At 43.6% G+C, this 26,742-nt stretch overlaps 2 protein-coding genes across 8 annotated transcripts in view; one reads left to right on the top strand and one right to left on the bottom strand.

Annotated features, from left to right (window-relative positions):
• tecta (tectorin alpha) overlaps positions 1 to 20,577 on the top strand; it is a 65,569-nt gene extending 44,992 nt beyond the window's left edge. The window contains exons 15-24 of the mRNA XM_059957058.1: positions 315 to 598; positions 2,365 to 2,645; positions 3,210 to 3,320; positions 6,262 to 6,458; positions 8,718 to 8,881; positions 9,571 to 9,819; positions 10,914 to 11,076; positions 11,559 to 11,649; positions 18,610 to 18,729; positions 19,710 to 20,577. Coding sequence (XP_059813041.1) covers positions 315 to 598; positions 2,365 to 2,645; positions 3,210 to 3,320; positions 6,262 to 6,458; positions 8,718 to 8,881; positions 9,571 to 9,819; positions 10,914 to 11,076; positions 11,559 to 11,649; positions 18,610 to 18,729; positions 19,710 to 19,810 — 1,761 coding nt within the window. The 3' untranslated portion in view covers positions 19,811 to 20,577. The remainder of the gene's footprint in view (positions 1 to 314; positions 599 to 2,364; positions 2,646 to 3,209; positions 3,321 to 6,261; positions 6,459 to 8,717; positions 8,882 to 9,570; positions 9,820 to 10,913; positions 11,077 to 11,558; positions 11,650 to 18,609; positions 18,730 to 19,709) is intronic.
• A 144-nt stretch (positions 20,578 to 20,721) lies between these two features.
• LOC132385182 (rho guanine nucleotide exchange factor 12-like) overlaps positions 20,722 to 26,742 on the bottom strand; it is a 136,758-nt gene continuing 130,737 nt past the window's right edge. For all 7 annotated transcript variants that reach the window (XM_059957046.1, XM_059957047.1, XM_059957049.1 and 4 more), the window contains 2 exons: positions 26,553 to 26,616; positions 20,722 to 22,871 (listed from right to left, as the gene is read on the bottom strand). In XM_059957046.1, coding sequence (XP_059813029.1) covers positions 22,861 to 22,871; positions 26,553 to 26,616 — 75 coding nt within the window. In that variant the 3' untranslated portion in view covers positions 20,722 to 22,860. The remainder of the gene's footprint in view (positions 22,872 to 26,552; positions 26,617 to 26,742) is intronic.

Here is a 26,742-nt window from a genome sequence, read left to right as displayed (position 1 = left end):
TGCAGGGTGACCTGGTATTAAGTATCATGAAACAACAGTGATTTATCTAATCAAGAGGAGGTATGACTTGCAGGAGATTGGCTTTGCTATGTTTATTTTGTTGTTATTTTCTTACACACATAGTAAATTATATATATTTTAAGTTAAATTTGCTCACATGTTTATAACTGTTCTGTTCCAATGCCCTTGCTGCCGTTGTCCTTGGATCTGAGTAGTGCTGGAGGATATTGGTCAAGTAACTGCAGTGTATCTTCACGAGAAAGGAAAGTGGAATGTGCTCCCCAAATTGTGACTAACACTGTCCTCTTTGTCAGGTGAATGGGACCCCAGTCTCCATTCCTATTGTCACAGGGCTGACAAAGGTCTCAACAGCTGAGGGCTTCCTGGTCATTGACACTATTCAGGGGATTCAGATCCAGTACAACTGGTTTAATTTGCTGTCCATCAGGATGGGAGAGCGGCTGCAGAACAAGGTGTGTGGTCTGTGTGGAAACTTTAATGGAAATCCCAACGATGATGACCTCAGCTCGCGAGGAAAACAGGCACAATCTGTCTTGGAGCTGGCAAAGAGCTGGAAAACGAATGGCATGCAGAACAGGTAAAACGTCTGGGATACATGGGGAGTGAATAGGGTCAGAACTGCTACTGTCTGCTCCCAAAATCTGAACCCGTCGGAGTTTTGTTGGTAAGTCCAGTGGATAAAACAAAATGGGAAGCTTCCATGTAACAAGGGGCTCGGAGACTCCATCAGAGGCCAAAGACTCTTTGAATATTCAGCCTGCTGATGCTTTCATCTTGAGAGAGGATTCTGTTGCCTGGATTTAGTATTTGTGATGCCGTGTGGGTTCACGTGCATTTTTGTTCCTTCATGTACAAAATTCCCTCACTGATTTTCCAAAATTCATACCCTGACCTCATTCCTATAGTTATTTTATCAATATTTTCGACATCTTTCTGTTCCAAAAAGATGCGTAAATTGTTATGGACCTTTTCTCTCATAGTTTGGTTCAGAATCTGATTTGTCACCAACAGATCCAAATAATGGGGCTGTGACTGTGGGGTTGGAAATCGGTGGATTTCATCAACTATAGAATACACTGATTACGGCATGACTTAACATGGCCACGTACTTACTCTGGCATCCCATCTTTCGGCTTTCTTTATAATATTGTGGCTCTCTCCTGTATATAGCTGCCTTCTAATTAACCCTAAACATGAGATTCTGCACATGCTGGAAACTTGACTCTTCTGTCACCGTCTATTCCTCTTCTTGCTGGTTCCTCTCTGCAATATCAGCTGTTAATATAGTTTCCACTCCATGACAATTGCCATGTCACTGCCAAGTTAGATATGAAAAGCAAATCTTTTCCAGGTTCATCAGAGTGACTGACCTGCCTGAAATTTGCAACGTAGCTCCCAGGAGCATCTTCCGTGCAGAGAAATGTTGACAGTTTATTCACTTCTACAGATGCTGCCTGACCCACTGAGATCAAGCAGCATTTGTGTGTGTTGCTGGGGCCTTGATGCATTGCTTTAATTGGGAAGGGGTGTGTTTCAAGAGCCTGATCTCCCCCTGAGTAGATCACTTTTCTCTCTAGGATACATGGTGAGTGAATAAGGTCAAATTTTACAGCCTGCTCCTAAAATCTGAACCTGTTAAGAGTTTTAAGGGCAAGTCCAGTGTATAAAACAATTGCGGGCAGGAGTTTCTGGGTTGGCCATTGGGTGAAGTAGATCAAGGTGAATGGGTTGGAAGAGCACAGGATTGTTGCTAGATGAGATGGAGGCCTTGAAACAGTGCTCACAGGATGTAGATATTGAAGCCTGACATCTCCTGAGCTGTTTCAAGGCCCCCACCTCATCCATCGCCAGTCTGGTGCCATCACCCATTCAGCCTGGCACCACCTCTGATATACTTCACCTAATGGCCATCCCTGAAACCCTTGCCCATGCGTGCTTCATTTCATGGTGAGGCTTTTTGTACATGGTTAACAGTGAGCTTGGCCTCGGAATACATTCACATAAGTCTTCAATTGTGCTTTTGGTTTCCAATCTAGAATATTTTGATTTCAAAATCATTCTTCATCTACCCATATAGAGTGTGAGTTTTATTCCAACTCTCCATCTCTGTCTCTGTCCACAGCCCCACCGATTTTGAGAGGCTGAGATATTTGGAAGAGAATCTGAACACGTAGAACAGTTCCCTGGAATTTCTTCTGAAATTCCTCATCTCAGTTCAAACAAGAGGCTATGGAACTTCTCCATGTCTTGATAATCTACATTGTCTTCAGAGAGCACATGAGGGTGGAGGGGTTCAAATGGTTTTCTCTCTGTAAACACTGAATAGATTTATCCCTCTTGTAGCTGTGACGAAGAGCAGTACACTGTCCTATCCCACACCTGTGATAATCGGGACATCTTCCAGCTACAGAATGAGGGGAGTTGTTTGAAACTTACGGAAATGAAGGGTTTCTTCCAGCCATGTTACGGATTTGTCAACCCAGTGCCATTTTATGAGTCATGCGGATTGGATGCTTGCTTCTGGGACAAGAGATCACAGATCTGTAGCTCGCTGGCAGCGTACGGAGAGGCCTGTCGCTCACTGGGAATCCTCAGCACTGACTGGATTCGGCGGGAGAATTGCTGTAAGGAGAAGCTGGTAACACTGGAGGCTGTGGTCTAAACCCTAAACCCTGAGGTCAGGGTTTTGGGCGGTGGGTGGGTTCCTTTCGTTATTTAACCTGCCCTTAAGGCATGGGTTCAGAACCACATTGCCCCGTGGGGTGTGAGTTAGGATTCTGATTTCCCTCTGAGTGGGCTCTGATCTCCTCTGGGGTTGGTCTCAGAGCTGTCCTCTGGGTGGGGTTCAGGGCTCTGATTTTCATACCCCTCCCCCTTCCAGAGTGGAGGTTTGACACATTGATCTCATTGGGGAGGGATGTGGTTCAGGAGCCTGATCTCCCTGAGCTTGGTTCCACGGCCAGATATGCCCCTGGGATTGGGGTTTGGGGCTCCAATCTCCCTTTGATGGGTGATGGGTGGTTCAGGACTCTGATCTCCATCCGGGGTGGGAATTTGAGAATCTAAACTCCTTGGACTGTTTTTGACTAGTTGAATGAGTCTTTTGGGATGGGTGTTCCAATGATTGGAAATGGACTCGTCTGTGTGCTGAGTTTAAGGGTTAATCATCTCCGTCTGTCTTCTTTTAGCAGAATTGATCAATGACCCATGTGCTGGAGGCATCTGCACCAACTACAGTCTGTGTCGACAGGGTAATGGAGACCTATGTGGCTGCCCTGAAGAACCCAGCCCTGACAGTGGTAAATGCATGGGGACACAATGGGTATCTGAACTAAACCTTGTAGCACACAAGAATGATGTAGGGCATTTTTACCCAGGGAAATTCATGTTGATTCTAGTCCCTTGTGGTTCCTAGTCCATTTCTGTAACCTTCTTGTAATCTATCTTGTAAAGTCTTCGGCCTGTGGAAGTGAAGTGAGTGGACTGTTTCTAGTTTCCTAGAATGGCTTCCCACCACTCTGGAAAGTTACCCTGTGCAGGGTTCCTGCATTGTGTTGGTGCTGTAAGGGGTAGATGTAGTCAAATTGAGCATTTCCTGGGACAGATCAGTCCTTCTCTGGTGTAATTCACATGAGGATCCCTGAGGTGAAGAGGTTGGTGAATGCTGGATCCGGTTATATTGATGCAACGTGTTGTTGGTATCATCGAGCATATATTCAGCACAGTACAGTGTTGTGCCGACATTTTAACCTACTCCAAGATCAATCTAACCTTTCCCTCCCCCATAGCCCTCCATTTTTCTTTCAACCATGTGCCTGTCTTAAATGTCCTTAATATATCTACCTTTTCTCCCACTTCTGGAAACACCCACCACTCTCAGTGTAAAAGAAAAACCTACCTCTGACATTCCCCCCCCCCCATACTTTCCTCCAATCACCTTAAAATTATGTCCTCTCGTATAAGCCATTTCCACCCCTGGGGAACAAAGTTTCTAGCTGTCCACTTAATGTATGCCTCTTATCATCTTGTACACCTCTATCATTTCATCTCTCATCCTCCTTTGCTCCAAAGTAAATAGCCCTGGCTTGCTCAACCTTTCCTCATAAGACATGCTCCCTAATCCAAGCAACATCTTGGTAAATCTCCTCTGCACCCTCTCTAAAGCTTCCTCATCATTCCTATAATGAGGTGACCAGAAACGGACACTCCTCTCCAAGTGTGGTCTCACCAGGGTTTTATAGAGCTGAAACATTATCTAACGGATCTTGAACTCAATCCCCTGACGAATGAAGGCCAATGCTCCATATGCCTTCTTAACCAACCTATCAAGGTCTGTTAGCAAACAGCAGCGAGTTGCTTGTACTCATCATAAAGGAGGAAGCAACTTAAAGAGCTGGAGACTCCCTCATGAAAAGAATGGCTAATGGTCTTCAATGATCTGAAGTTGACCTTTTAGGATATTTATCTAGGCTTTGAGCTGGTGGGTCTAAACTAATATTTGCTCATAAAATTGATAATCAAAGAAGTAAAGATGCTGGAAATCCCAAATAAGATTAGAAAAGACTGGAAATACTTAAATGGGCAGACATTATCTGTGGAGAGAGAAACAGTTGTAACAATTCTGATGGATTTCAATGTAAAACATTAATCTTTTCAATAGTGCAGAAGTAGACCATTCGGCCCTTCGAGCCTGCACCGCCATTCTGAGATCATGGCTGATCATCTACTATCAATACCCGGTTCCTGCCTTGTCCCCATATCCCTTGATTTCCCTATATGTAAGATATCTATCTAGCTCCTTCTTGAAAGCATCCAGAGAATTGGCCTCCACTGCCTTCCGAGGCAGTGCATTCCAGACCCCCACAACTCTCTGGGAGAAGAAGTTTTTCCTTAACTCTGTCCTAAATGACCTACCCCTTATTCTCAAACCATGCCCTCTGGTACTGGACTCTCCCAGCATCTGGAACATATTTCCTGCCTCTATCTTGTCCAATCCTTTAATAATCTTATATGTTGCAATCAGATCCCCTCTCAATCTCCTTAATTCCAGTGTGTACAAGCCCAGTCTCTCTAACCTCTCTGCATAAGACAGTCCTGACATCCCAGGAATTAACCTTGTGAATCTATGCTACACTTCCTCTACAGCCAGGATGTCCTTCCTTAACCCTGGAGACCAAAACTGTACACAATACTCCAGGTGTGGTCTCACCAGGGCCCTGTACAAATGCAAGAGGATTTCCTTGCTCTTGTACTCAATTCCCTTTGTAGTAAAGGCCAACATTCCATTTGCCCTCTTCACTGCCTGCTGCACTTGCTCATTCACCTTCAGTGACTGATGAACAAGGACTCCGAAATCTCTTTGTATTTCTCCCTTACCTAACTCTACACTGTTCAGATAATAATCTGCCTTCCTGTTCTTACTCCCAAAGTGGTAACCTCACATTTATTCACATTAAACGTCATCTGCCAAGTATCTGCCCACTCACCCAGCCTATCCAAGTCACCCTGAATTCTCCTAACCATCTCATGTCACACTGCCACCCAGCTTAGTATCATCAGTAAACTTGCTGATGTTATTCTCAATGCCTTCGTCTAAATCAGTTTCCACCAATCCTTGTTCATAGCATTTTCTGTTTTTATTTCAACTGAACATCAGACCCTGAATCTTCTGCAACAGCAAAGACCCTCATACAAAAAATAAACTGTTCCAAATGGTCAAGGATATTTATGTTTTTAAAAAAAAGCAATTAAAAGACCTTGTATTTTAGGAATATCACAACCCTTTTAAGAATAATTGAATCACTATTATTGTATTTGAACAGTTGCCAGATGCACAGCAAAAGCCAAGAAGTAGATAAGCAGAAAATGTTGAATATCCTCATTCAGTCAGACAGTGAGATCATCAGGTTTCCTCCCTTCACAGATGCAGGTTTTCCATTCTTTTTATCACCCATTCCTATCTCCCTTTCCCAGAGAATTACCATCCATCCTCTCCAACACCAGTGCATTCATCACATCTATATCTTCCCTCAGCTTTTTGTGTATGTAGCAGTGAATTGCAGAAATGAGTTGCTCCTTAATTCCCTGTAGGTTAACTCTCTGTTCAGAAACACATGTTCCCTTGATAGGTTGACACATTAGCTTTAAACATGAAGGAGCATTGGCAACATAGACTATGTCTTGCTCCTCAAGCAGTTGTTCCTCTTTAAACCCTGTGCTTCTCTTACTTTTCCTTTGCAGATGACATTGTTCAGGCAGATGTGGTGTGCAAACACTCCCAGATGGAGGTTTATATTTCCAAGTGCCGACTCTACCAGCTGGGGTTTGAACGCGAGGATGTTCGCATTAATGATAACCGTTGTTTGGGCTCAGAAGGAGATGATTTTATTGCATTTCATATCAATAACACTAACCAGAACTGTGGGAATATTATGAAGGTGAATACTTGTCTTTATTTAATTCTGTTGATAGCTCCCCGCACATACCCCACCCCACAGCACTTTCTCTAAACTTCTTTCATCTAAAGCAGCATGGTTGGGTAGCAGTGAGCGTCATCGCCTTACAACGTCAGCAATCATCGTTCGAGGTTTGATTCTCACTGCTGTGGGTAAGGAATTTGTTCGGTCTCCGCGTGGGTTCCCTCTGTGTGCCCTTGTTTTCTCCCACAGTCCAAAGACGACGGCTAGCATTAGTGAGTTGCGGGCCTGCTATGCTACCGCTGGAAGCACAGTGACACTTGACCCCACAATCCTCACTGATTTGATTTGACACAGACCATGCATCTCACTATATTTTTTATACATGTGACAAATAAAGCTAATCTTTCTTTCAAATCTTTCAGCTGCTTTCACCCCTGACCTTGCCTCAACTCTGCACACCTACAGTAATCATCCCAAGAATTCCTAGGGAGGAATTGTACATTCTAAGGGCCTCTGTGGGAAAAGTGCTGAGTTTGGGATTTGGTAAAATGTCCAAATTCTTTATTAATTAAAGTAAGAGTGAGACACTGTGCTGTGCTCAGTTCTGGTCACCTCACTACAGGAAGGATGTGGAAACCGTAGAAAGGGTGCAGAGGAGATTTACAAGGATGTTGCTTGGATTGGGGAGCATGCCTTATGAGAATAGGTTGAGTGAACTTGGCCTTTTCTCCTTGGAGTGATGGAGGATGAGAGGTGACCTGATAGAGGTGTACAAGATGATGAGAGGCATTGATCGTGTGGATTGTTAGAGGCTTTTCCCCAGGGCTGAGATGGCTAACACAAGAGGGCACAGTTTTAAGGTGCTTGGAAGTAGGTACAGAGGAGATGTCAGGGGTGAGTTTTATTTTTACTCAGAGTGGTGAGTGCGTGGAATGGGCTGCCAGTGGTGGATGCGGATACGATAGGGTATTTTAAGAGACTTTTGGACAGGTACATGGAGCTCAGAAGAATAAAGGGCTATAGGTAACCCTAGGTAATTTCTAAGGTAAGGACGTGTTCGGCACAGCTTTGTGGGCCAAAGGGCCTGTATTGCGCTGTAGGTTTTCTATGTTTCTACACATAAGCAAGTCTGAGTTTTGCCAGATGTAGGCACAAACTGCGGAGCAGCTGGGTCATGGAGTCACAGGGCGCTACAGCAACGAAACAGGACCTTTGGCCCATCTAGACCATGCTTGCTTGTTATGCTGCCTAGTCCCATCGACCTGCACCCGGACCATAACCCTCCAAACCCTTCCCATCCATGTACATGTCTAAATATCTCTTTGGTTTTGTAATTGAACCCTGATCCATCACTTCTGTGGCAGCTCATTTTACACTCACGCTGACCTCTTCCTTTTTGGTTCCCCTGAAATGTTTCACCTTAATCCTATGATCTCAAGTTCTAGTCTCACCCAACCCAAGGGGAAAAAGCCTCTATTTAATTACCCTATTCCCCTCATACTTTTGTATACCTCTATAAGATTTCTCCTCACTCCTCCTACTCTCCAGGGAATAATGTCCTAATTAATTCAACCTCTTCCTACCACTCGGGTCCTAAAGTTGCAGCAACATTCTTGTAAATTTTCTCTGGACTCTTAAGCATATTGACAGCTTTCCTGAAGAGGGTGACCAGAACTGTGCACAATGCTCCAAATTCAACCTCAGCATAATATCCCAACTCCTGTACTGATTTAGGAAGGTCACACACTGAGGCGGAGGATGGAGTGAGTGACGGTGAGCAGGAGGAGAGTGGTTTTAACTGGAGAAACCTTGTGCTGTGAAGTACACAACACAAAATGTCTGGGTTGAGGCAGAGTAATATCTCTGAATGTTGAGGCAGACTGTAAATCAAAATACTGCTTTATTTTCATATGCACAACCTCCTCATTCTCGTTGGTCCCAGGTGTGGCCCACCTTCGAAGATCCTTCCTCTCCCAGGAATGAAATCTTCGGAGCTTCAGTTGGCATCTCTGAAGCACCGGGTCTTTACGGGATGGGTTTGCTAGCCCCATGCCCAATCTTCCTCCTTTCGCTGCTGGGCTTGGGACCATCCACGGTGGAGTTCATATGCACAAGTACATGTCTGAAAACCATTCCAGTTTGGCGCCACTTAGGTTCGAGTAAAAGATGAATTAGTTATCATGGTAGGGCTGGGCGTGTTCATCTAGTTTACAATCAAAGAGTAAGAGAAGAATTAGATTATTTCCTCCATTGGAACAGCTATTTTCTTCTCCACAGACTAATGAAACCCACATAATGTACACGAACACTGTCTGGATCGAGAGTCTGAACAACACAGGGAGTGTGATCACTCGTGACAGAGTTATCAACGTGGAGTTTTCCTGTGCCTACGAACTCGACCTGAAGGTTTCTTTAGAAACTGTTATAAGGCCAATGCTAAGGTAAATGGTGTCTTGGGTCAAGCCTTCAGGCATTGCCTTTCCACGATTCTGATTGGCTGTTCCCTTTCCTGTATTTTGCAGAGAAATGTGAGGAGAAGGGGAACAAATGAGTTTCACAACAATGGGCTTTGCACCCACGATGGCTGCTAGCTCTAACTCTGTCTCGATTTTCTCTTGAAGTTTTCCTTGATTCTTATTGGCTGTGTTATTGGTGTAGATGGGTCTAACAGATGCACAACAAATAACTGATACTGCACCTCGTTATTTATTGCACACTTTATCTTCAATTGGCAGACACAAACTTGTTTACAGTTCGCAGAAGTGTTATTGACATTGCATCAGGTCAATTACTATTTGAATCTCTTTCTTAATCGTACTTGATTTCCTGGTCACCGTTTATAAATTCAAGAACCTGTTTGAAGTTTCATCTTAAACCATAGTAAGGAAACTTACAGATATAGAGCTCATTAATGAAACTTTAAGTTGCTGTGATTGAGGCATTAAAATCCTGAGGTAGTCCACTCTTCTTTACCTCCCAGTGCTTCGTGAATTCAGCTCTCTATTTTGGCCATGTTTTTAAAGTTTTGTGGTGAACAATACAAGTTGAAATGGCAGTCAAGTTCAAACATGGGAAATGTAGGGTTATTGTGTTCCTCTGAATGTTAAGTGATGTTCTCTGTTTACATTAGTGTCGTCAACCTCACCCTTCCCACTAAAGGCGGCAGCTTCATCACTAAAATGGCTCTGTATAAAAACTCGTCCTACAAGTTTCCGTATCGAGAAGGCGAGGTGACACTCACGACCCGGGATGTCCTATACATTGGGGTGTTTGTTGAGGGCGCAGATTCTACCCAGCTCATACTGGTCATCAATCGGTGCTGGGCTACTCCATCACGCAATCCAAAGGACCGGCTACGCTATATGATAATAGAACAAGGGTGGGTGTGAATTTTTTCCTGAATCTTTACGGTGAGATATCTTGTTCTTGCCTGTGCCCAAAAACTAAAAGAGGCTGTGACATTTGTGTTTACACATTTCCCAAATGCAAAACAACTTGACAGATTCTTTCCAACTTAGCATGGCAGGTCATGCAGTAACTTGTTCAGTGTTATTTTGTCAATTGTTGGGACTTGGACATCATTGGCAAAGGTAGCTGTAATCACTCACCTCCGCAACCCTTGAAGGATAGGTGGAGAATTGCATCTGCTCATGGCTCAGTGCACTGAGCTTGTCTTTCCATCGTTAGCCATAATCCCACACCAGTGAGCTCATCTCTCTGCACCTAACACTCCACCCTTCCATCTTTCTGCATTCCGATCTGAAATCCACCCGTCAAAACCGCCAGCAGTCCTTTCTCTGACGTTCACTTGCTCTGGATTAGCTCCTGTTCTCTGACAAAGCAATCTTCTGAGATTTTCACTTATCACTGTTTGTTTGAAGATGCTCCCTCACACTCTTCAAGGGTGGGCATCCTTCCTGTAAAGGTATACATGGAACATACAAGCCTCTCAGACCAAGAAGTGCCCAACTATTAACCCACTGAGATCAATCTAACCTTTCCCTTCTCCATAGCCCTCCATTTTTCTTTCATCCACGTGTCTATCTAAGAGTCTCTTAAACGTCCCTGATGTATCTGCCTCTGCCTCTACCACCAACCCTGACAGCATATTCCATGTACCCACCACTCATTCCGTTTTTTTAAAAAACTCTAACATCCCCCTTTACTTTTCTCCAATTACCTTAAAATTGTGTCTCCTTGTGTTAGCCATTTCCAGCCTGGAGAAAAAGCTTCTGGCTATCCACTCTATTAATGCTTCTTGTCATCTTGTACACCTCTATCAAGTCACCTCAGGTATACCTACAGATTCCACTCGCTGGTGGCTCTAGTTCCATCACATTCCCTTTGTGAGGAAACACCAACAGACCCTAGGCCCCCTGAAGTGCAGGCCCAGATTCTGGTAACAACCCTTGCGTGGTTACGGCCTAATGTTTTCATTCATAAAGAATTATCTCTCTGTTCTTGCTTGAGCAGGTGTCCAAACTCAAAGGACAGCACGATAGAGATGGAGGAGAATGGCGTGTCTCTCACTTGCCGCTTCCATATCATCGTGTTCAAGTTTATTGGGGATTATGACGAGATTCACCTACACTGTGATGTGTCATTGTGTGATTCAGATATCAATAACTGCAAAGTTGTGAGTAATAAGAATCATACCTAATCACAACTATCAGTAATGCCGACTACATTTCAAAACCTGTGTATTCTAAACCAAATGTGCACGGAAACCTTTCATTATTGTGGTCTAATTTACATATCAAAACCCTTGGGTCTGCAACGTTTGACTATGAATGAACTTGAAAGAAAAACAAAACAATGCTCCATAAATTGAGTTCTCTATCTCAGCCACTTAAGGTTTGTAGGGAGATGGTCATAATAACATTGGGATGTTTTGTATTATGTCTGGTATAATGGTGAGAGAGAACACATGGTGGGGTGCGATATCAGAGGCAGGAAAGGAATGGGCAAGGTGCTTATATGATTAAAGTAGTATCAAGGTGCACACAAGGGCAAGCAAAATCAAGGAGCTGGAAGCAAGCTGCTCTGTTTGCTAGGTTTCTGATGTAAAGAATGGTGCAGGCACATACTGACTAAGTCCTTCAATATTTGTTCCTGTAGACTTGTCCCACTCACAACAGGAGACTTGCTGACAAAAGTGGGCAGCTCACGAAAGAGCAGATTCTCTCCATTGGACCCATCAGGAGAAGAGGTTAGTCGCATGGCTGGGATGTGGATTTTGTGTTTCTGCACATCAGGAAGGCATTGAGTTTAAAAGACAGGAAGTTATGCTGTAGCTTTATAAAACTAGTTAGGTTGCATCTGGAGTATTGCACACAGTTCTGGTCACCCCATTCTAAGAAGGATGTCAAGGCTTTGGAGAGGGTGCAGATGAGGTTTACCAGGATGCTGCCTGGATTACAGGGCATATGGCATAACAAGAGGTTTGACAAACTTGGGTTGTTTTCTCTGGAGCGACTGAGGCTGGGGAGGTTGACAGGATTATGAGACATATAGATAGTGTGTGTGGCATCCATTAGTCTCACGAGACCATGGATCTACACCCTCTCCAGGGCACAGGCCTGGGCAAGGTTGTATGGAGTCTCCCCTCTTCACGCCACTGGTGTAGTCCAAGGGAAAGGCAACGGCCAATACAGCTTGGCACCAGTGTCATTGCAGTAGTTGCCAGTACGAGTTAAAGACAACGTCGGGCTGCCTTAGAGACTCCAGCTCTGGATTTGTCCTCAGGGTTTACTCCCACAGCCTTTCCCAGGAATGGCAATGGCCATAAGGCAGTGGAGGTTTGAAATCAGAGTTTTCCCTCTCTTAGATGGACTGCCTTCCCAGGCTGACGAACTCCATCTACCCGAATAGATAACAGTAGACAGACAATATCTGCTTCCCAGGGCTGAAATGTCTAATACCAGAGTGCATACATTGAAGGTGAGAGTTCCCAACCTGGGGTACCAGACCCCTTACTTAATGGTATTGGTCCATGGCACTAAAAAAGGTTGGGAACTCCTGATTTAAGGTGGATGGGGGCAATTTTAAAGGAGATACAAGAAAAGTTGTTCAAAGTTTTTTTTTAAACAAGAGTGGTGGGTGCTTGGAATGCACTGTCTGGGGTGGTGGTGGGAGGTAGATACATTAGGGACAAGAGATATGTAGATGGGCACATGAATGTGAGAAAAGTGGAGGGATATGGACATTGTGTAGCCAGATAGAATTAGTTTATTTAGCCATTTGATTACCAGTTTATTTGGTTTGTCACAACATTGTGGACCCAAAAGGTCTGTTCCTGTGCTGTACTTGTTCTATGTTCTAAAGAGGGATAAGGAGAAACAGACAGGACACAGAGTAAATGCTGGGAACTAGGTACAGAATGGTTGACCCACCTGTCATTTGATGTCCTGTACCTGATCAACTATTCAGGCGGAGGCATGCTTGTGGCTTTTATATACCGGGGGAAACCTCCTCTTTACTCTCAATGCTTGCCAGATTATTGGCTATTGTGATTCTTTCATTGAAGGCTTGTCACCGTGAAGCACATCAATGTGCAGTTATAATCCCACTTCAAAGGAGTACATCCCAAAGACAGCACAGCACTGAGATAAAGGACTCTGTATGAAAATCTTATTTTAAAGAGGATTTCAAAAGATAGAGGCAAGTTTTCTGTTCATAGGAGAGGTTCCTGACAGTGCTGAGGGCTCTGTGAATATAGTGCTTCTGGAGTATGGCCTGGATGGTTATGGGGAGGGGGAGAGAGAGACCCCAATCATTCTCTCAGCAGCTCTCAATCTGTTGCAGGGTTGTGCAGTCAGGTGCTTTGCAATTCCCATATCAGATTGTGATACAACTAGTCAGGACGCTCTCAATAGTGTTCTGTTAGAATGGCGGTGAGGAGAATCACACCTCAATCTCCTCAGGAAGTGGAGGTGCTGCTGTGCTTTCTCAACTAAAGAAGTGGTGTTGAGGGACCAGATGAGATCATTTGTGTTATGCACTGTCAGAAACTTGGTGCTCCTGACCCTCACCATAGAGGAGCCGTTGACATGCAGTAGAGTGGTTAGCCTGCACCTTCTTGAATTCCACAGTCATTTCTTTAGTCTTGTCCATGTTAGGACTCGTTATGTTTGCACCAGTCCACAACCTTGTTCTACTGCCTCTCTGTATGCCAGTCCATCATTGTTGCTGGTGAGGCCAACCACAGTTGTGTCATCAATGAACTTAATGTGATGAGAGCTGAATTAAACACTACAGTTGTGTGTGAGCAGTAGTGGGCTGAGCACACAGCCCTGGCTGGGAGGGTGGGGTGGTGCACCAGTGCTCAGCATGATGGAGCTGGAGACGTTGCTGCCAACATGGATTGTTTGAGATCTGCTTTCGAAACACTGAGATTGCTCCTACTGGCCAGATCCTGATTTCCTTGTGGACGGGTTTTTTGGATCGGGACAAGGACAGTTAGAGAGCTAAATTCTGAAGGAAGGCAGATTTTTAAAAAAACTTCGAGTACAAGAAGGGCAAGACTGCACGGGCGCGTGACCTAGACAGGACAGCGCAGAGTGTTTAAAAAGACCACCCTATACAGTGGGCAGCAGAGTGTAGGGCTTTGGCTTAACAGGCTTAGGAGATAACGGGAAAAGGCAAGAGCGAGGCACCAACTTTTTTTCTCCCCCTTGGCGAATCGGCCCAGACAGAGGAACAGCAGGACTCATACAGCTAACGGTATGAGTTAACGGTTTAAAAAATGTGTTTTGTGAGTAGACTTATTTTTCCTTGTTTCATTCCTGTAGAATTAGGTAGCATGTCTGCAGGGTTAGTGCTTTGTTCAGGGTGTCAGATGTGGGAATCCTGGGAGACCTCCAGCCTCCCTGATGGCCACATCTGTGCCAGGTGCACCGAGATTCAGCTCCTCGGAGACCGTGTTACGGATCTGGAGCTGCAGCTTGATGACCTACTGCTTATTAGAGAAAATGAAGAGGTGATAGAAAGGAGCTATAGGGAGGTAGACATTCCTAGGCTACAGGGGTCAGAAAGCTGGGTGACTGTCAGGAGACAGAAGGGAAATGCCCGGATAGTGGAGAGCACCCCTGTGGATGCCCCTCTCAGCAACAAGTATATCATTTCAGATGCTGTTGAGGGGGATGACCTGACCGTGTCTCTGGCACTGAGCCTGGCGCTGTTGTGCAGGAGGGAAAGGATGGAGAAGAGGAATGCAGTAATCATAGGTGATTCCATAGTCAGGAGAACAGACAAGAGATTCTGTGAGCCTGATAGAGATACCCGCATGGTGTGCTGCCTCCCAGGTGCCATGGTACAGGATGTCTTGAATTGGGTCCAGAATATCCTGAAGGGAGAGGACGAGCAGCCAGCTGTCTTGGTACATGTTGGTACCAATGACATAGATAGGAAAACGGAGGAGGTCCTGAAGAGAGATTTCTGGGGGTTAGGAAGGAAGCTGAGAAGCAGGACCTCCAGGGTAGTAATCTCAGGATTGCTACCTGTGCCACGTGCTAGCGAGGGCAAGAATAGTAGGATCAGGCTGATGAATGCGTGGCTGAGAGACTGGTACAGGGGCCAGGGCTTCAGATTGTTGGATCATTGGGATCTTTTCTGGGGGAAGTATGACCTGTTCAAAAAGGACGGGTTACACCTGAACCTGAAGGGGACCAATATCTTGTCGGTAAGGTTTAATAGAACTGTTAGGGAGAGTTTAAAGTAATTTGGCAGGAGGATGGTAAACCGGAATGATAGAGTGGAGGAGGGGGAAAACAGAAATAAATCTAAGAGTGAGCAGTAAAGATGTCAGGAAGGACAGGCAGGTGATGGGGCAAATTTGCAGCCATTGGGATGAATTGCAGTGCAATCAAAGCAAAAAGTACCAAATACTGGACTGTTATACTTAAATGCACGCAGCATAAGGAATAAGGTGGATGATCTTGTTGTACAGCTACAGATTGGCAGGCATGATATTGTGGCCATCACTGAGACGTGGCTAAAGGATGCATGACTCTGGGAGCTGAACGTCCAAGGATACACGGTGTTTCGGAAGGATAGGCAGATAGGCAGAGGGGGTGGCGTGGCTTTAATGGTAAGAAATGATATTAAATCATCAGAAAGAGTTAACTTAGAATCGGAAGGTGCAGAATCTTTATGGGTTGAGCTAAGAAATCACAGAGGTAAAAGGACCCTGATGACAGTTATATATAGGCCTCCTATATGTGGACAACAAATTACAACAGGAAATAGAAAAGGCTTGCCAGAAGGGCAGTGTTATGATAATTGTAGGGGATTTTAAGATGCGAATGGATTGGGAAAATCAGGTCGGCACTGGATCTCAAGAGAGAGAATTTGTAGGATGTCTACGAGATAGCTTTTTAGAACAGCTTGTTGTTGAGCCCACTAGGGGATCGGCTGTACTGGATTGGGTATTGTGTAATGAACCAGAGGTGATTAGAGAGATTGAGGTGAAGGAATCCTTAGGAGGCAGTGATCACAACATGATTGAGTTCACTGTGAAATTTGAGAAAGAGAAGCCGAAATCTGATGTGTCAGTATTTCAGTGGAGTAAAGGAAATTACAGTGGCATGAGAGAGGAACTGGCCAAAGTTGACTGGAAAGGGACACTAGCAGGAAGGACCGCAGAGCAGCAGTGGCTGGGGTTTACGCAAGAAGTGAGGAAGGTGCAAGACAGATGTATTCCAAAAATGAAATTTTCAAATGGAAAAAGGATGCAACAAGGGTCCGTGTTGGGTCTGCGTTTCTTTTTACGTTGTATATCAACAATTTGGATTATGGAATAGATGGCTTTGTGGCTAAGTTTGCTGATGATACAAAGATAGATGGAGGGGCAGGTAGTGCTGAGGAAACAGAATCTGCAGAGAGACTTGGATAGATCGGGGGAATGGGCAAAGAAGTGGCAAATGAATTACAATGTCAGAAAGTGTACGGTCATGCCCTTTGGTAGAAGAAATAAACAGGCAGACTATTATTTGAATGGGGAGAGAATTCAAAGTTCTGAGATGCAATGGGACTTGGGAGTCCTTGTGCAGGATACCCTTAAGGTTAACCTCCAGGTTGAGTTGGTGGTGAAGGCGGCGAATGCAATGTTGGCATTCATTTCTAGAGGATGTTGATGCTCTATAAGGAACTAGTAAGACCTCACTTGGAGTACTGTGTGCAGTTTTGGGTTCCTTATTTAAGAAAGGATGTGCTGACATTGGAGAGGGTTCAGAGAAGATTCACTAGAATGATGCCAGGAATGCGAGGGTTAATGAGGAATATTTGAGGAATGAGGAATCTTGGACTGTACTCCTTGGAGTTTAGAAGAATGAGGGGGGACCCCATAGAAACGTTTCGACTGTTGAAAGGCATGGACGGAGTGGATGTGGCAAAGTTGTTTCCCATGGTGGGGGAGTCTGGTACAAGAGAGCATGACTTATAGATTGAAGGACACACATTCAGAACAGAGATGGGAAGAATTTTTTTTAGCCAGAGGGTGGTGAATCTGTGGAATTTGTTGCCACGGGCGGCAGTGGAGCTCAAGTCATTGGGTGTATTTAAGGCAGAGATTGATAGGTATCTGAGTAGTCAGGGCATCAAAGGTTATGGTGAGAAGGCAGGGGAGTGGGACTAAATGGGAGATTGGATCAACTCATGATAAAATGGTGGAGCAGACTCGATAGGCCAAATGGCTGACTTCTGCTCCTTTGTCTTATGGACTCATTTTAAAACTGGTCTGTATGTAGGGATTAATGTAACAGATAAGTAACCAGAGTGTCCTGGGTGGGGGCCGGGGGCAGCCTTGTAGTCCCCATAGATGATGTTGTAAACCAGGTCTAATGTGTTCTCTCCAATGGTAGCAAAGTCCACATGTTGATAAAATTTAGGTAGGACCATTTTTAAGTTTGCATGATTAAAGTTGCCAATAACAAAGAAATTGTCAGGGTGTGAGGTAGCAGGTCACCGCTGGCACAGTGGAGTTCACGAACTGCTTCCCCAACACTAGCACAAGGACGGGATATATACAGTGAACTCTCTTGGTAAATAGTAGGGCCTGCTCTTCACCATTAAGAACTCGTAACAGTAGGTTGCTACTACCAGAGATACAAAGCCCTCCTCTGTGGGTTTTACTGAAGGTCGCAGCATTCCTATCCGAATGAAAAGTGACAAGCCCCTCAGGGGTCCACAGACCCCTCAGTTAATGGTAAGGTCCATGGCATAAAACTGGTTGGGTAGCTCTGCTCTAGTTGGATTGCTGTGTCTGGGGTGGTGTCCTGGAGCCATACTTCTGTAAGGATAAGCACAAAGCAGTCCTTCATTTCGCACTAGCTCCATTACAGTTGTACGTAATGCAGTTTGTTTCCTAGGGTTCAAACTTTGGAAAGCAGTAGTGATGGGAAAGCTGGTCTAAAGGGTTTTGCCTTCTGTCTAGCACAGACTGCACCTCACTTACCATACTTACTTTCTCTCACTCTGCTTCCGGCGTCTTCTTTCCTCGGCGGCTTTAGCAGGCGACTCCGCAGTATGAATGTCTGGTCCACAGAATAACCTGAGAGTACACAGCTCCACTCTTATTGGACTCATTAGTGATGTCGACTTAGTGTCCAGGAGGGTCTTGCGATCATAACATAAACAATTGCACCATTTTTTGGACCTGGAGTGGCTGACATGACTAGGTATGTGCTGCGGTCTTGAAAAGGACAGCAGCACAGAGCTTGGGCCTCAATTTACTGAGAGCAAGGACACCATTACTAGCACTGTTAAATTCTGAGGTCCAGAAACCTACCTGCTGCCTGACCTGCTGAGTTCCTCCAGCATTTTGTGTGTATTACTTTGATTTCCAGCATTGGCAAATTTTCTCTTGTAAAATGTAAAGTTGTCAAGCAATGCATTGGAATTGTTGAATCAGGGACATATAGAGTTGTTATTGACAAATTAGCCATGTAATTCTAAGGCAGGAACAAAGAAATAGGTTGTATTACAATATGGTGTTTGACTGAATATCAGGCTTTGGGCATTGCTGCCTGGTTATATGGACAACATATTGTCCATGTTGGTTGTGTGTGAGAGAGACTATGAGGATAAAGTGTAGTTCTGAGCAATGTACACTCCTCACTCAGGTGTTACAGGAGCTCTGACATCATTTAACTATACATTTCCTGTTGTGCAGCAGCTGACTGGTGTGAGGTGGACAATGGTGGCTGTGAACAGATTTGTACAAGTCGTGGGGAGCGGGCTGTGTGCAGCTGCATCACTGGATTCTTGCACTGGGATGGAAAGCACTGCCGAGGTAAGCTGGAGAGAAGTCAGTGATACCCACACTAGTTACATACGGTTAAAGTTCTGGAATAAGATGGGCCGCATGGCTCAAAGCGCTGTAAGGGCCTATTCCAAGCTGTACCACAATTACCAGGAGGACAGGGTGTTTGCTAAGAATAGTGTTGGGGCAGTTTCTGGAAACCCCCAATTCCAGTGCAAGCAAAAGAGGCATCAAAACAAAGGTTGCAATGTTATGTCAATTTTTTTTTCTGTGATGGCATTCAAGATAGAGCTTGGGGTTGGATACCTTATGGTCACTGGCAGGACAAGATTCTTAGCGAGTCCTCCTGATAAAGGGATCTGGTTTCCGTAAACATTTTGATCCAAGCCTGCAATCTCTTCCAAAAGGGTACAGGAACATCAACCTATTCTTAAAACGTTTCCAAATCATCCACCATCCTGACTTGAAAATATCATTTTCTTCATTCCCACTCGGTCTAAATCTTGGAAAAAAAAACACTTCTCAGCTGCCATCAGGGTATCTTCACCAGAAGGCTCATCACCATTTGAGGGTAATTGGGGACTGAGCAAGAAGATCTGGCCTTTGCTGTCATACCCACATCCTATAAATAAGCAAGAAAAATAAAGTAGAAAACTCCTAATCCAGGGCCAATAAATCTGGGTTTTTAAATTAAACTTGTTATCTTTCACTGCTGTTCTTTGATTTTAAAATAAAATAAAATCAGAGCACCTCAGTGGCCAGGCTGAAACCCCCAGTTTGGTGAAAGAAGTGTGATGGTAACACCATGATATCAAGACACTGATGCAAGTGAAATATAACACCAACAGTAACACTGAGACACCACCATCTGGGTGGCAGTGCAGTGTTAATATAGACAGAGTACCTAGCTGTTGAGACTGCGCATTAAACAAAGACTCATTTCAGGGTGACAGGAAGATGCAAGTTTTAATTTTGCTGAGTTAACTCCTTACACTTCTCTCCCTCTCTAGCTCTAAGTGCTTCAAATGAGCCAACCATACTGCCTCAACTTCTGGTGATAACTCAGATCTTTAGCTGGTTATTGGCAAACACACAGAACCTGAAACTGTAGCAGAGGGTGCCGTTGAAGCAGTCAGACTTGGGAGCAAGATTACAAAGGGATTGACCAGAATTAAAGAAACAACTGCAATTTCATATTTTTGGGGAATCTATTTTATTTAATTAAATAATGCTTCTGTAGTGAAATATTATAAGGATTGTGTAATGCATTTTTACAGAGTTGTAACATGCTCTTTCATCCTGAAAATAAACAGTCAGGACTGCTGAGAATTTTAGGATTTCAACTTTTGACTGTTGTGTCTAGGATGGCAAAAAATGAAATAAAGGATTTATTGTCAATAGATTCAAAGCACTGTCACTTCATTGAACTTCCCAACTAATAAAAAAATTAAAATCTTAGCTCTCTGTCCAACGTGCCAAACACCAGGCATTCTTCCGCTGTGATCTTACTTCACAAATGCCAACCCATTCTTTTAAGTGATGAACTTTCTCAAAAGTGATTTCAGGATTTAGAGCTGTGAAAGGATGACTGCAACTCCAAGGATTTATGTTAAAACCACTTGGATTCAAATCATACTTGCTTGCCTATTGCACATTCTCAAGTCATGACTGGGATAGAGGAAAATTGCTTCATAATTATGTTGCTTGCAGGGACACTAGCATTGTCAAAGCTTAGAAAGCTTAAAAAAAGAATTAATGCCTGTGTAACTCATCCCTCAGTGAGAATCAGTGTCTCCTGAATCTCACTCCAATGAGAGTCATTACTCCGTGAAACTTGTTCACTCCAAAGAATTTGTGCCCATGGAATTCCAGGAAGATTTAGTGCCTGAGGAAATTGTACCAGAGGGAGGAATTGTTTTAAAATCAGTGAGTGACACTAATAAATTGAATAGTTCAGCAACAACTTTGAGTGGGTGGTCAGACAGATACACGTCAGATTAGGTCAAAGATAACAAAAGCAACTTTCTGCAACAGCTTTTTAATTATACTGAAACAATTTAATTATAATGAAACATTTCTTTAAAACCCAGATCCCAGAACAGAATTATATTTGCTTTTTTTTCAAGTAACATAATGTCATTGCTAAATCTTAAACAAGATGCTATTTTACAAAGTTAGATAAAACCAATTGAAATATATCATAAACTTGAAACAAATAAAACTATAATTAGGGGAGGCAGCAGGGTTAGTGTGTTGCGCAGAACGATGTACAGGGCAACAATGGGAGCTCTAGAAGATCTGTACATACGTGAGGGGCAATATGCAAAGTTAGCTCATGCACTCACACCAAATCAGCATCATCTCTGAAGCAAGAGTGGTGTGAGGAAATTTACTGGAGAGCTGAAGTATCTGCTTTAGTCAGAGTTAGAACTGACATCCACTGGGAGGGTATCTGTCTTGTTAACAGCTTTTGTGTTCATTTTACCATCTGTACCAAATAGCAAGTGGGTTTACAGTGATTTCCAGCTTATTTTCAACTGATGGGCATCACCAAGATGAAGCTTCTCCTCCGAGCTCTGTGAAACATTGAGATCAGTTTTTGGGTTTAGAAGGGACAGGAATTATGACTGGACATTGCTGTGGAAACAACAGCTAACAGGTAGGCTTAGTAAGAGCCACCGCTTCTGTACAGTGGAATACAGGAAGCCACATGACTGAAAAGGAGGAGTTTCTTGTGGTGTGCAGGAACTACCCCAGGAGGTTATACTCTAAATGTAAATCATACATAAACAAAATTCTGGTAGAAAAGGAGCTGGCCAGACCCAGTACCCATCATAACATTTCCAACATCGTGTGTCAGAAGCCTACTCTGCTATTTTGTGACCAAATTGTTCCAACACCATAGTATCAAGTGAGAGATCAGCATCAGAGGAAACATGGTGTGACAGCCCTGGCAATGTGGATGTGAGGGATGAATTTGTTTGCCAAGTACTTAAAGTACAAAGAATAAACTGTATGTTGCAAACACACTGCATGCACAGAGGAAAGACAAGTTAAGAGAGTTAGTGGTTCTCCTGACAAGAGAAACCCTAAACTGTCCCTGCACCTGATACTTTGCTCTGAGTGGAGGTTTTGCTACAAAGCAGCTTTGGTCCACAACCCTGATCAGGGTAATAACAGCAGATGTAATGTGAATCTTGAACCTGGTTTAGCTATCAGGAGCTTTGCTGTAGTGATGAACTGTGTAATAACACTCCCTTTCGCAGCCCAGCTGTGCTGTCAAGTCTTGCAGACAGTGCATTGACCATCTCACACACTCTGCCTGCCCCATCTCTTTCACAATCCATACAGCTGCTCTCCCTTGCATTCTCTGTGCACTAGCTCTTTCTCACACACACACATACTGAGCACTAACTTTCTCTCTCTCTCTCTCTCATTCAAACCCAAGTCCAGTAACTGACTCATCCTGTGAAGCATCTGTGCATTAACCCTCTTACCCAATGGAAAAACTAATTTTTTTTCACCTCATATGTAGTTACTGTCTCGTAACCCAGCTGTACAGTAAGACACACACAGACACAAACACACAAATTCTCCTCTCACACCCCAGCAGTGTAGCAACTCTTACCCTGATTGCATGGTAACTCTCACATACACCCCAGTTATCTATACCACTCTCCTCAACGTTGGAACCCAGCACATGGACACCATGCATTAACCAGATCTTAATCTTCATTTGCAAATCAGCTTAATACAGGCTATGAAAATAAAAATTATAACAAAACAACTGCATTTATCATAGCAAGTGAATACAAATAAATACATCTCGATATCATCAAACCCTAAGCTGATTTCTGTACATTTGGTTTTAGGAGATGCGGAGGGCGAGATCAGTTCTATAATTGAAAGAGATGTGCGCAAACAAGGGAGGGTGACTGCATCAACCAAACTGGGATGCACCCATAAGTGGCAAGACACACCAATACAGGCAGAACTCACTGATACACCATCCCAAAAATGACCCAGAAATCATTTGAACAAACAATCAGTTCCACAAATGTCTCCAAAGTCCAGAGCTAGCAGGAGCTTCAAGGGGTCATCTCCAAGCACCCATATGTTCATCACCAAGCCTGGCTTGATTCCGCTTTGGAACAAACTAAATTAACTGTCTCCTGTAGAGAGAATAGAGAGATTGCTTCACACAGCCTGTTACGTAGCTCGTGCTAAGCCACCTTCTTATCATTTTCCATCACTTAATCCACCCATTCTGCCTATTCCATTAATCTCAAAATTTATTCTACCATTCTATTACCCTTTTCATGAAAACTAATTTAGAGAATTAAGGCTTTTTCCCAAATCCTGCAAATAAATTGTTGTTCACATGAGGAAAACTTCAGATGCTGGAAATTCAAGCAACACATACAAAATGCTGGTGGAACACAGCAGGCCAGGCAGCATCTATAGGGAGAAGCGCTGATGAAGGGTTTCAGCCCAAAACATCGACTGTGCTTCTTCCTATAGATGCTGTCTGGCCGATTGCATTCCACCAGCATGTTGCGTGTGAATAAATTGTTATTGTTCTTTTTCGCACCATGTGCAAAAATCTTTAGCATTTCTGTTTTTTTTTTCACGAGGCCAAGTTACTATCTCGATGCTGAACCTAGCACAGAAGGAAAGCATGCAAGGAGCCGGCTGGATTCGAACCCAGGACCACTTGCTTCAAAGTCCAGCGTGTGTGCCACCACACCACCAAGCCAACTAGGAAACAAATTACAATGTTCCAACCATTTTCCCTCACAACAGTACTTATTACAGAGACAAAACAGACTGTAGATGCTGGAATTTGCAGCCACCATCTGCTGGAGGAACTCATTACAGCTCTGTTCATCATTAGATCCACAATACACAAACTGATTTTCCATAAAATACTCCATAATACACAAATGTCACAGATTAGGGTATGAATGGCAGATGGATTGGCTTCAGGACAGAAAGCAGAGACTGGGAAGAGAAATGGTTCATAGTGAGAGCTGGGGTATTCAACAATGATCTGAATTGGAACGATTGCTCACAATTTACGTACATCAATAATTTACTCTGGAACCAAAAGAAAATATGAAAGAATAGTTAAATCTAAGTAATACAACAAATTATAGGATGTCAGGAGGGTGATAGTAAGGAAAACCTTAGAGTGCATCTCACTTTATGATGGAAAATGTACTGGATGAATGTATGAGTCCAGCCAGATTAACACCATGGGTAGTTCAGCTGCACAAGGAGAAAAAAATTGAAGGTTTAACTTCAATAGTGAGGGCAACAGAAAGACCCGAGCCCTGCCATTACAAACAAGAATATCACAGAAGAGCTGCAGGCCATTCTGAAAGGCAGAGGGTAAAACAACCAGAGGTTGTGGTCCAGATAAGTACTAACAACATAGGTAAAAAGGCAGGTAAGATTCTGCAACACAAATTTATGGAGTTAGTTTGCAGATTAACGAGCAAGATGTGTAAGGCTGTAATCTCAATTACTTCTACTTGCTAGTGACTATAGACATCGGAGGGTAGGAGTGATAAATGCATTGCTAACAGAAGGTGTAGAAGGGTGAGTTTTACACTTCCATACCACTAAAACTGGGAAAGGTGAAATGTGCATCAGCTGGTTGGATTCCACTTGAACTAGAATAGTCCAACTTCCTCGTGAGGAGGCTTGCTAGTGCTGCTGGGGAGGGGTATGTACAATTGTGAAGGGGGCAGAGGGAAATTACAGTTAAATAATATAAAACATAGTTAATCCAGAGCAGATATAAATATTAAGCACCCAGGAGGAATGCAATGATCAACTGCATTTATTTTAACGCAAGGAATCTGACCAGTAAGGCAGCTAAATTTAGAGTGTTGATCTGTATGTGGGAATATGATATTGTTGCCATCACTGAACATAATTGGGGAGCATATAAGACTCAAGGATAAACACGAATTCATTTTCTCTTGAGAAAGCATGGCTGACTGAGTCCCAGTAAAGGGCTTCAAAATTGAAATATTTTGATGTGGAGATTATAGGGAATAGGACTGCAATTTGGGTGGGAGGGGTTGACGTAGGGAGGGGAAGGTGGGAGAGAGAAGGAATACCAGAGACTTACCAAGAAGAAATTTCTTTACCAAAGAGTGGTAAGAGCATGGACACCAGAAGGGACTGGGTGGTTTGGATGACCTATTTCCATGCTATATAATAAGTCATAGGAGCAGGATTAGGCCATTCGTTTCATTGAGTCTGCACCGCCATTCCATCCTGCCTTCGCTCTGTAACTTTTGACTCCCTTATTAATCAAGAACCTATCAAGCTCCACTTTAAAAATACCAAATGCTTTGCCTCCACAGCCATCTGTAGCAATTAATTACCCTCTGACTAAAGACATTCCTCCTCAGGCTCTAAAGGGACGTCCTTCTATTCTGAGACTGTGCCTCTGGCTCTAGACTCCCCCACTATAGGAAACATCCTCTCCGCAGCCACTGTATTGAGGCCTTTCAACATTCGATGTGAGATTCCACTCATTCTTCTGAACTCCAGTGAGTACAAGCCTAGAGCCATCAAACGCCCCTCATGCACTAACCCTTTTGCATCCAGGATTATTCCTGGAACGTCCTCTGGGCCCTCTTCAAAGCCTGCACATCTTTCTTAGATAAGGGGCACAAAACTGTTCACAATACTCCAAGTGTGGTCTGACCAATGCCTTCTAAAGCATCAGCATTACATCCTTGCCTTTATATTCTGGTCCTCTCGAAATCAATGCTAACATTGCATTTGCCTTCCTTACTACCAACTCAGCCTACAAGTTAACGTTTAAGGAATCCTGCACTAAGACTCCCAAGTCCCTTACCATCTCAGATTTTTGAATTTTCTCCCCATTTAGAAAATAATCTAGGCCTTCATTCCTTCTACCACAGTGCATGACCATACACTTTTATCCATTTTATTCCATTTGCCACTTCTTTGCCCATTCTTCTAATCTGTCCAAGTCTTTCTGCAGTCACCCTGCTTCCTCAACAATACCTGCCCCTCCACCTACCTTCACATCTTCAAATTTAGCCAGAAAGCTATAAATTACATCATCCAAATCATTGACATATAATGTGAAATGAAGTGGTCCAAACACTGACCCCGACCCCTACAGAACACCACCAGCAGCCAACCAGAATAAACCTTTATTCCCATTCATTGCTTCCTGCCAGTCAGCCTATCTTCTACTCATACGAGTATCTTTCCTGTAAATGCCATGCACTCTTATCTTGTTTAGCAGCATCATGTGCAGCACCTTGTCAAAGGCCTTCTGAAAATCCAAGTACACCACATCCACAGAACCTCCTTTGTCCGTCCATATAGTATAATGTAAAGACCACAGAAGAAAACATTCACAGACATTACCCATCAATTACTTCAGTCACCTCCAAAAAATAAACCTTAAGATTTATCAGATACTAAAATTTCTAGTTTTCAGCCATCCTGTCTTCAATGAGCAATTTAATTTCAAAACAATAATCTAACACGGGAATATAATTCCCTAGGAAACGTCCTTGAGGCAAAACATTAACTGTTTCTCCTATCACAGTTGTTGCTTGATGTGCGCTGAGGTTTTCCAGTATTTTTGTTTTGCTTTAAACTGCAGCCTCTTATGTACTATAATTCCCTGGTTTCCATAGTCACCCTTCTTAAACAGCAAAATGACAGATAGAATCCTCTGAATCAAGACAATCGGCAGCTCATAGCTATGAAGTACCCATGTGGACCATAATCCTTTACTTTCTGTTGAAGGTCTGCTCTCTAGAGTCTGAGTAATGAAATAATCAGACAAATACCTGTTGGCTCATGTGAAGCTGTGGATTCCAGGTCATGCTGACTGTAGTATTCCAGCTCCACCTCCTGAAATGAACAGTCAACAAATAGGTTCAGTCACAATGATTGCCTTCAGTTAGTCACTTTAGCTCAATTTACATCTATTTCCCCTCCCACTGGCATGCTGAGGTACAGAAGAGCAATTCTACTCCA

This window comes from Hypanus sabinus, chromosome X2, assembly GCF_030144855.1.
Source record: "Hypanus sabinus isolate sHypSab1 chromosome X2, sHypSab1.hap1, whole genome shotgun sequence".
Taxonomy (NCBI): Eukaryota; Metazoa; Chordata; class Chondrichthyes; order Myliobatiformes; family Dasyatidae; genus Hypanus; species Hypanus sabinus.
The sequence above is the reverse complement of the archived record's forward strand: the minus strand, read 5'-3'. Positions and strand labels throughout refer to the sequence as shown.